Here is a 10673-nt window from a genome sequence, read left to right on the forward strand (position 1 = left end):
ATCGGGGCTGAAATCAGTTTTTGTTTCATTCTTGAATTGCCTTTTTATGTATCTCCGTCCACTCCCATTCTGCCGTGCTGTCCGGCAATCGATGAAGAGGTTCAGCGATTTTTGCTCGATCTTTTATACACCTCCCGTAGAAGTTTATACCGCCCAAAAATACCTGTAGGTCTCTTACGCATCCCGGCTCCGGCATCTTGGTAATGGCATCCAGTTTCGCTTTCAACGGCTGGATTCCTTTTTCCGATATTTGGTAACCCAAAAATTCCATTGAACAAACTCCGAACGTACATTTCTTCCGGTTGATGCGCAAGTTGGCTTCGTTAAGCCTTTCAAGCACTTTCTCCAGCCTAATGTCGTGCTCTTCCTTATTTCGGCCTTGGATTTTGATGTTGTCCAAATATATCAAGATTCCTGAGATCCCCTGTAGTCGCGACACCATAAATTTTTGAAAGATACGAGGTGCAATATTCAGTCCATCTACAAGCACGATAACATTAAACAATCTATGTGGCGTACTGATCGTGAAAATTTTTGCTGTTTTTTCATCCACACGAAGCTGCTTGTATGCGTTTTTCAAATCAATTTGCGAGAAAATTTTACCGCCGTTAAGTGACGTCATTGCCTCCTCCACGGTTGGTATTTGGTACTCGGATTCTCGAATGTAAGGGTTTACTGTTACCTTATAATCGCCGACCACCCTAATTGTCCCGTTTGGCTTCCTAACAAACAACGCCGGTGTGGCCCAGTCCGATTGATTGACCGGTGTCAGCATTCCTTGTTCGACCATCTCCGCTAGCGCTTTATTTACCGGCTCAATAAGCCCGTACGGCACTCTCCTGGCCTTGAAAAACTTTGGTATGTGCTCCGCTTTCAGCTCGATGTTGATCAGAGTCCCCGAGTGTCTAGAAAGATCCTTTTGCAGCACTCCAGGATATTTTCCCAGAAGTTCCTCGTATCTTGCTGCTTCCTATTCAACATTTTGAATTCCAGTTACTTTAATATCAAAAGCGTCGAACCAATTAGCTCCAAATAAATTTGGCCCTCGATCCTTTTCGGTGACGATAATCGGAAGTCGTTTCGTAACTCCCTTGTACTTTACGTCGACCATAGCGATTCCCAATGTCTTAATCGGCCGCTTACCCCACGCTTTTAGATTCGGTAATCTCGAACTCCAAGCCGGATTTTTGTTTGCACAGATCAATTCAAAACTCGATCGATTTATCAACGATTTGTCGGCACCATTGTCTATTTCCATTTCTATTTTCACAGAATTAAGCTTCAATTTCGTCCTATATTTCGAGCTCGTCGAATGGATCTTCTTTTTCCCGTGAATCGAATAAATCGTTGTTCCGTCGCTCGAATCAGTATCCCAATCTATCCTGTGAGTTGACGCGGACCCCTTTTCTTTAAGTTTTATACCTTCTTTCTTCGTAATACAGGCATTTTATACATGACCCTCTTTCTTACAATAATTGCACTTAGCATTTTTGAAAAAACATTTATCCGGTGTGTGATTTGACTTCCCGCAACGAAAACATGACTTTTGTTCCTGTTTTATATTATTATTTTGTTTATTTCCTTGTTTCTTTTTACCTTTTGAATTTACCTTTCTTACTGACTGCGCATCGGATTTTTTAGCATTTTTTGAAGTAACTCCGTTCCTTCGATACTACTCCTAATTTCGAGAGCTTTGGATAATGTCAGACCGACCTTATTGTCCTTTGTCAGGGTTTTTTCGTGTCGTCTGCACAGGTAACGCTGCAATTCCTCGTCACGGATCCCCGCCACGAACCGGTCGCGCAGCATCATGTCTAAAGGGAGTTTTTCTTCTGTACCACCGAATTTCGCGCTCGAACTCCAGCAGATTCTCGCCCTGTTTTTGATCACGTTTTTGAAAACAAACTCGTGCTAGAAGTTCATTAACTGGTTTACAAAAATGAGCTTGGCATTTTTCTTTAATTTGTTCATACGTTACCGAGCTCGGCGTTTCCGGAGCAATGAGATTTTTAATTGTCTCATAAGTTTTCGCCCCCACCGCCGTAAGCAACGTACAACGTTTACCGCTATCTGTTGTTATCCTGTTTGCTTCCGTGAAAAATTCGAACCTCTCGATGTAGCTGCTCCAAATTTCGTTTCCCGCGTTGAACTCGGATAATTTTCCTATCGTCGCCATTACCGCAAAGTGTTCCACGTCGTCCTGCAAATTGTCGCTGCTGCTACCGCACTCCGAATACTCCGACTCGTCGTTACTTAGAGATGTTTTTTCAAAGTTTTTATCGAGAGGCGCAAAGCCGCTAATGCCTGGCAAGTACGCCGGTGATTGCTGCTCCTGTTTTTTCTTTTTTTTCCGCCGTATATTTTTCTTTGTCGTCGTCCGACATGCGTGCACGTTTCGCACGTTTATTCAGCCACGTGGCATCGAAATTTAACTCGTATTTTCTAAACTACTATGGTCACCGAATGCTTCTGCACTATAGCTATGTTAATCCTCGTCGCCAGCTGTTATGTCTTTTACTGGATAGGAACTGAATGACCACACCCAAAGTGAAGATAAATGCTGTATTTATTTACACGTTACATCGACGTTCTCGTAAGCAAGGAAGTGAGGAAGTGGTGAGTAGCGCCGCAATCTCCGCGCACTGCGGCATCGATCACGTGGATCGATGCCCGGTACGTGCTTCCCTCGACAGCCACGCGAGTATTCGACAATATCCTAACGCAAATAATATTCTAACGCGAATAATATGTCGGCACAAACGACATTCCAACGCAAAGGCTTGCACGCAGGTAACATCGGAACGCAATCATACCAACGCGAATAATATCTCGGCGCAACCAATATCGCGTGGATAATCTAGATGTCCTAACGCGAATCACACCTGACGCAATTAAACCAACGTATTTACAATATGTATTTATTTTACAGGACATGTTCTACATGTTCACCATTGTTCTCCAAACACAATGCGACTCTCCGCATAAAATTTTGTCGCACTTTACTTAGTGTGACGGGTGTAATATCGCGACTTGCTACCCGTATTTTTTCAATTAATTCGTTGCGATTCATGGGTAGTGTCTTATATACCTGATCCCGTATAAAACCCCATGCAAAAAAGTCCAGAGGCCTGAGATCAGGTGATCGCGGTGGCCACTCGTGCAGATCACTGTGAATGCCTATCCACTTTTTCGTAAATCGACGATTCAAAATCGTACGGGCGAGAACGGAAGTATGGGCTGGATGGCCGTCTTGTTGGAAGATGATGTTTGGGCGGATGTGTAATGGAACATCTTCCAACAAACCGGGCAGTGTTTCCTCCAGAAACGCGGAATATACTTCTGCCGTGACATTGACAATTTCAGGGAAAAAGTACGGTCCGATAATCGTATCGTCTACAATCCTCATCCAAACGTTGAAGTGAAACCTTCTCTGGACGTGCGTTTCTTTTACACAGTGGGGGTTCTCTACCGCGTAATGGTGTTCATTATGGCAATTAATCATGCCATCATTGCGGAAAGTGCTCTCGTCTGTCCATAATATACTCCGCAGAAAGTAGTCATCCTCAATATCATCAATATCGTCAATCTGTATGATATAAAGGTACAATAATGTATCTGTGTATTTTTTCATATTTTTTATGCCTTTTTTACAATTAGTTAAAAATTATTATTAATTTTCTGTTTATTACTTAGGTTGACATTTTATTGCGCAGACTTTAGAAGAAACGGTGATATGATTAGCCACGATATAAAAAACGCGTCAACGAGAAATATTCGATAAATGAAAGTTATTTGCTACGATTTCGTATGAAAGCTTAAAATATAGCTAATTGTTGGGTATCGATACCGACGCTATCCGGCGCTGTGGTCGCGCCGCACTGTGGAGGGGCGCAAGCTACCGGTCCCCGAGTCAGTCCCTGCCCGAGCACGGTCACGCTATAACCTATTGTATTTAGTCCGACATTAAACTATAGTAACTACACATATATCTGTCTCGGCTTCGTGTACCTTGTTGCATCGATCTCTGATCCTATCCCCGTCATCCCGTATACTAAAGTATCTCGTGACGGACCTAACAATTGGCGCTGCGGCTGTAACCTGTGTTCTCGCGAAACGAAGTGTTTTAACGAGTGCGATCCGCAACGAAGATGGCCGACCCTGCAAGACAGATCGAGGCTCTCACAGCGGCTGTAAACAGCCTTTTACAGCTTCAACTCAACAAAGAAAAAAGCGAAGCATCATCCTCAGCTCACACATCATCACATTCGGAGATGTACAATCATCTGAGTACACGTGTAGAAAAATACCACTACGGCACGGGCGACGAAACAAAGCCGTTCGCAAAATGGCTGCTACGCCACGAGTACACTGTGGTCACGGAGGCTTCGTGCCTGCCACCTCAGATGCAAACACGCCTTGTATTGGACAAGCTCGGGCAGACGGAATTCGATAGGCTTGTGGATCACGTCGCACCTACAGATTCGTCATCTATGACTCAAGAGGCTCTTATAACGACATTAAAGGAACTCTTCCGCGACAAGATTCCTATTACTCGTCGTCGCATAGAAATACTTAATTATCGTTACGATAGATCAACCCCGATTACGGAACATCTAGGTCGTATCAATCGTCATGCTGCCGATTTCGACCGTTCCAAACTGACTGACGATAATCTTCGTATCCTATTGTTGCTGCAATTGTTCTGTTTCTCTAGTGATAACGACGAACTAAAGAAGATCGCGCTTCGCGTCATCGAGAAGAACCAAGCCGCGTCTCTTAAGGATGTCGTCGCCGAGCTCGAAGCTTATATGAACGTCGCGTCGGGTTTAAAAACGCTCGGGAACCCGACAAAGCATTCTCAAGTTTCCGTGTTAAATATCGCGCAATCGAAACGCAAAGAGAAAAAAGCATCATATCGGAAATCTACACCGGAAGTGGACACGTCGAAAGCCAAGCCATCATTCGCAAGTAAATACAATGGCTGTGGTGGCGCTCATCCGCGAGCAAAGTGTTCTTTCCGCGAAGCGGTGTGTTACAAGTGTTCGGGTAAGGGCCATATTGCAAAGGTATGTCGCTCAAACGTTTCAAGTGTTGCTAGCGTCCAGGAACAGCCCGAGTCCCCCGCGATTGCGAAAAGTGTCGTGTCTCAATCGCTCTCCGCGGCCGATAAACGTAAACGACAATACGTGCAGACGTGACTACTCGGCAAAACAGTGACACTACAATACGATACCGGATCAGATATTACGGTAATCGGTAAAGAAGACTGGATTCGTATCGGTTCGCCAAAATTAGTATCAAGCAATACCGTTGAACACGCTGGCGGGAGTGAATTTGACATTATCGGCAGATTCTACTGTACGATCCGAGCACTCGGCCGCAACGGAGTTAACCTATTCGGTCTTAACGCCATCGATAGCCTTAACTTGTGGTCAACGCCGTTATCCGAGCTGCATCCGGGCAGTCCCGCGTTAGACTCACAACCCGCAACCTCGCCGACATCAAAGGCATCAAGCGTGCACCAGATGTACGCACAGCCGCCTAATCTCTTGAAGAGTGACCAGGGGGTCACACCTAACCTCTTGAAGAGTGACCAGGGGGTCACATCACAACACAACGTTTACCTCGAGGACGTCCTTCAACACTTTCCGATTTTATTCGCCGACGATTTAGGAACTTGTAGCAATTTCAAAGTGAAGTTTAATATTGCCAGAGACGCTCGTCCAGTCCAGTCAAAATGTAGACAGATCCCGTATGCGATAGAAGCTCTACTCGCCGAAGAATTGAAACGGCTCGAATCCCTTGGCATCATTGAATCGGTAGCAACTTCAAACTGGACATCGCCAATCGTCATCGCAAAGAAGCAGAATGGCAAGATACGCCTATGTGGGGACTACTCGACAGGTGTCAACAGCGTTTTAATCAGCAACAGCCACCCCCTGCCTACTGTTGATAACATCAATGCAAAACTTAACGGAAATCGTTATTTCAACGTACTGGATCTTAGTGACGCATTTTTCCAGCTCGAAATTGACAAAGATCACCGTGAGATCACTACTATAGTAACACCATTTGGACTTTACAGGTATACTCGAGAACCGTTCGGCCTCAAAACAGCACCGGCTGATTTTCAACAAGCTATGGACAACACACTCGAGGGTCTCGAGGAGTGTCCGCATATTTTGATGACGTCATAGTCAGAGGCCGTACTCGCAAAGAGCATGACGAGCGTCTGTTCAAAACTCTCCAACGCCTGCAAGATAGAGGATGGAGACTCAGAGCCGAAAAATGTCGCTTTGGCCTGGAAGAAATCAAATACCTAGGCTCAATCGTGAATGCGCATGGCATATCAGCTGATCCAGAAGCAACCAGTGCCATAGCGAGCATGCCAAAGCCTATCTCGGTTCCGGAGGTACAAAGCTTCCTAGGAATGGTGAATCATTATGGCAAATTCATCCCTCATCTACATGAAATGAAACAGCCACTTGAAGATCTCACACGAAAAAATCGCACATGGTTATGGGACCAGACTCATGATCTCGCTTTCAATCAAATCAAGAAGGTCATGCTCAGCCCTCTTCTACTGGATCACTACGATCCATCGAAAACGCTGATAGTGGCAGCAAATGCATGTGCCACTGGAATTGGCGCCGTTCTTCTTCAACGAGACTCAAACGGCCATGAACGTGCAGTCTACCATATGTCGCAGAGCCTTACCGACGCTCAAAGGAACTACTCCCAGCTCGAAAAAGAGGCCCTCGCGCTCGTCACAACCGTCAAACGATTCCATAAATTCGTCTGGGGAAGAAGATTTATACTTCAAACGGATCATAAACCCCTCGTGGCCCTACTGCAAACTGAGAACACCAAGGGACTCAAAGCTACTACAGCAGCTAGGCTCAAACGTTGGGCACTGCGACTCATGGGCTACGACTTCAAAATAGAGTTTATCCGCACTCAAGATTTTGGTCATGCCGATGCCCTATCTCGTTTGATCGACAAATTTCGTCGTGATAACGCGGAGGAACTCCAAGTAGCTAGCATCCAAGCAATGGAATCGGAGCTTCTCCAGTTAAAAAATCGATCAATAGACTTCTTTGGTAAGGAACTCCGGAATAATCTGAAGAAAGCAACAAAGGAAGATCCTCTCTTACGTTCGGTTTTCCAAGCCATCAGTGAAGATTGGAAGACAAAAGAAGTTTCGGAGTCACTTGAATATTTTAAAAGACGCTCAGAAGATCTCAGTATCGTTGATGACACCTTACTTTTCGGAGACAGAGTGGTCATCCCAGAGGTTCTCAGGCCAACAATTCTAGCAGCTCTTCACAAGGGCCATCCCGGCATTAGAAGGACAAAGCAGTTAGCTCGAGAATTCGTGTACTGGCCGAAAATGTCCGACGACATTGAACACCTTGTACGTCAATGTGACGCCTGTGCGCTGAACCAGAAACTCCCAATCAAAGTACCACTTGATCCATGGCCTGCTCCGTCCCGACCAATGAAACGCGTCTACATCGACTTTGCTGGTCCAATTGAAGGGCAATATCTACTCATTTTTGTAGACGCTTACTCCAAGTTTTTAGGCGTGGCAATTACACCCACGATCTCTTCAGCCCGCACTGTCGATTTGTGTCGTGAATTCTTTTCCAGGTTCGGACCACCAGAGGTGTTCGTCACCGACCATGGAACACAGTTCACATCAGAACTATTCGCTGTTTTCTGCAAGGAAATGCAGATCTCCCACCTCCTGGCTGCGGTCAACCACCCGCAATCGAACGGCCAGGCCGAGAGGATGGTGGACACGGTAAAAAGGGCCATCGCCAAGGACCCGACTAATTGGAAGAGACAGCTGTTTGATTTTCTGCACAACTACCGTTACACTCCATGCTCAGAATCGCCCTCAGGAAAGTCTCCTGCAGAGCTCTTGTTCGGACGTCGAATGAACTCCCCGTTCTCGAAATTGCTCCCGAAGCCTGAGACCCACGAGCCTGCTCCACCAGCCTCTGCCGAGAAACAGCTAGCCATGGAGAAGCAGTTCTTGAAACATCATGGCGCCCGACCCTTTTACCTAACGTTGGGCGACCGCGTAATAGTCCTTACTTGCAAGGACAAAAGAGAACAAGGCGTTATTCATAAAGTACTATCACAAACTCGCTACTCTGTACGCCTTGAAGACGGAAGAGTCATTGACCGCCACATCAATCATATCTGGAAGGGAGGTTCCGACCCGTCAACCCGGCCCGAGAGATGGACGACTGGTCGCTCCTACAGCCGCCCACGCCGGAGACGCCTCCTACTTTGGAAGCTGATCACCAGCCGGCTGCATCCCCTGCAGCCCAGACCCCAATCATTCAGGAACCTAACCCTCCTGTAAACCAGTCGACGCCGGCTAGACCCGCTCGTAATCGGATGGCTCCGAAAAGACTAATCTTGGATCCATCCGCTAAAAGTTACTCTCAGCGGTAACTTCCCAAGGGGGGAGATGTTGGGTATCGATACCGACGCTATCCGGCGCTGTGGTCGCGCCGCACTGTGGAGGGGCGCAAGCTACCGATCCCCGTGTCAGTCCCCGCCCGAGCACGGTCACGCTATGACTTATTGTATTTAGTCCGACATTAAACTATAGTAACTGCACATATATCTGTCTCGGCTTCGTGTACCCTGTTGCATCGATCTCTCATCCTATCCCCGCCATCCCGTATACTAAAGTATCCCTAACACTAATACATTATTAAACTATATAATTTACCTGTTCTGAGACCCAATCACAAAATCTTTCTCGACGGAGCAAAACTTGGGGGAGCAGCATTTGAGTTGTGTGTCTCTTGTAAGGATGCATTCTTAAATCTTTCTTAATAATCCTATGTGCCTTGTTATGGTTTATACCGAGATCATATCCGATACCTCTTGTGCTGGTGTGCGGATTTTCTGTAACTGCTTCTCTCACTTGATTGATAATTTCTTCCGGGCGATGATGATGATTTAGCGCGCGTGTTGACGCGTGTAACGTGCCATGCTGGACAAGGCGAGTTAATAAGGTATGGAAATACCCGTGTGCCAGGTGCCGCTTTTCAGGAAAGCGCTCAGCGTACAAAATTGCGGTCTGCCTTCTATTTTTACGACATTTGCTGTAAATTAACAACATATTAGCCAACTCTTCGTTAGTATAACGAGGATGCTCCATCGTTCACCATTTGACGTTTTTAAAACAGACGAGTGCATTTTCCGTAGACGGACAAAAAACTATCTGGTCCGACGTTCTTTTCCTTGCGTGCAACGCGAGGATTGAAAACGCGGTAAACGATAGAACGTCCTCGTTATACTAACGAAGAGTTGGCCAATATGTTATTAATTTACGGCGAATAAAATGGTAGGCAAGCCGCAATTTTGTACGCTGAGCGCTTTCCTGAAAAGTGGCACCCGGCACACGGGTATTTCCATACCTTATTAACTCGCCTTGTCCAGCATGGCACGTTACACGCGTCAACACGCGCACAAAATCATTATCGCCCAGAAGAAATTATCAATTAAGTGAGAGAAGCAGTTACAAAAAATCCGCACACCAGCACGAGAAGTATCGGATATGATCTCGGTATGGACCATAACAAGGCACATAGAATTATTAAGAAAGATTTAAGAATGCATCCTTACAAGAGACACACAACTTAAATGTTGCTCCTCCAAGATTTGCTCCATCGAGAAAGATTTTGTGATTGGGTCTCTGAACAGATAAATTATATATTGCTTCCTCATAGAGGAAGCTTTGTTTTCGTAAATTCGTATATGAACTTTTGATTGGGTGTAAAGTTGGTTCTAATCAACCAAATTTAAAAGAATTATATATAAAATAGAGGTAGAACAAACTAAAGAAAACATTGTTTTTTGAGTTTTTTTTCAATTTTTTCTACCCCTATTTCATATATAATTTTTTAACATTTGGTTGATTAGTTTTTTAGTTATATAAAAAATACAGTGTAGTGTTAAATGTTAATCCCCTTTTAAGAAGGTATGAAATCGATGTTTGAACTTTGCGAAGCTGACCGAGTGTCGAGCGTTTATTTTATAAATGACTGTATAAGTTACTGATTTCATTTAACAGTAGTACCTCATGGGTGACGAAGAAATCTATTATGATTTTACAAACGTCGGTTAACTTTGAACCTTAGTTTGCTCACTATTCATTTCTTTTTAAGGGGGACAGTTAGAACATCTCAAGTCTCAATAATTGAGACTTCAAAAAATGATATTTTAAAATAATAAAAGTGTGCAAGTAGAAACTTGCACATTGTTTCCTCATAGTTTTTAAGTGTGCAAGTAGAAACTTGCACATTACTTCCTCATAGTTTTTATTCTATATTATTTGTTAGTTTAATACTCTACTATTATTATCTGCGTGACTGCTATGATTTCGAAGTATTTGTGAGTTTAGTTTTTTACCAGTATTATCTTGCTCATCAACGACACCTTCCGCGCGTTTACTAAATTAACCTTCAGTTACCTCACCTGAGTCTAAGAGACCCTGCACATTGTTAAAACGTGCAGGGTCTTTAAAACGTTTAAACGCAAGAATATATAAGCTTAAATTTATATATTCTTGTCTCAAGATATTGAATCAATCTTATTTTATTCGAGAGAAGAGAATAGGAATTATTGATTTAATCTCAATATTGTTT

The 10673-nt window shown here is 44.4% G+C and overlaps 3 protein-coding genes across 3 annotated transcripts; 2 read left to right on the forward strand and 1 right to left on the reverse strand.

Moving 5' to 3' along the window:
• Positions 1-25: 25 nt before the first annotated feature.
• LOC112457238 lies at positions 26-3502 on the reverse strand. The gene is made up of 5 exons (XM_025020165.1): positions 3089-3502; positions 1979-2332; positions 1619-1911; positions 1103-1382; positions 26-970 (listed from the first exon to the last, which is right to left on the reverse strand). Exons 1-5 carry the CDS (start codon positions 3500-3502, stop codon positions 26-28), a joined length of 2286 nt encoding a protein of 761 aa, XP_024875933.1.
• Positions 3503-4148: 646 nt separating this feature from the next.
• On the forward strand, positions 4149-6197 carry LOC112457239. The gene is made up of 2 exons (XM_025020167.1): positions 4149-4968; positions 5215-6197. Exons 1-2 carry the CDS (start codon positions 4149-4151, stop codon positions 6195-6197), a joined length of 1803 nt encoding a protein of 600 aa, XP_024875935.1.
• A 188-nt stretch (positions 6198-6385) lies between these two features.
• Positions 6386-8137, forward strand: LOC112457240 (uncharacterized protein K02A2.6-like; the record flags this gene model as incomplete). The annotated part of the gene is made up of 1 exon (XM_025020168.1): positions 6386-8137. A coding segment is annotated over exon 1 (1752 nt), but the record flags the coding sequence as incomplete, so codon positions are not given.
• Between the last annotated feature and the right edge of the window lie 2536 nt (positions 8138-10673).

This window comes from Temnothorax curvispinosus, unplaced genomic scaffold, assembly GCF_003070985.1.
Source record: "Temnothorax curvispinosus isolate PA1 unplaced genomic scaffold, ASM307098v1 QBEX01007653.1, whole genome shotgun sequence".
Lineage (NCBI taxonomy): Eukaryota > Metazoa > Arthropoda > Insecta > Hymenoptera > Formicidae > Temnothorax > Temnothorax curvispinosus.

Excerpts from the sequence above, each read along its gene's own strand:
- LOC112457238 (XM_025020165.1), bottom strand. The coding sequence starts at position 3,502 with ATGATTAATTGCCATAATGAACACCATTACGCGGTAGAGAACCCCCAC. Across the intron at positions 2,333-3,088 it reads GGGGTTTTATACGGGATCAG|GAGCAGCAATCACCGGCGTA; the intron begins GTATATAAGACA and ends AAGAAAAAACAG. Across the intron at positions 1,912-1,978 it reads CTCCGGAAACGCCGAGCTCG|CACGAGTTTGTTTTCAAAAA; the intron begins GTAACGTATGAA and ends ATGAACTTCTAG.
- LOC112457239 (XM_025020167.1), top strand. The coding sequence starts at position 4,149 with ATGGCCGACCCTGCAAGACAGATCGAGGCTCTCACAGCGGCTGTAAAC. Across the intron at positions 4,969-5,214 it reads AGCCAAGCCATCATTCGCAA|TGACACTACAATACGATACC; the intron begins GTAAATACAATG and ends TCGGCAAAACAG.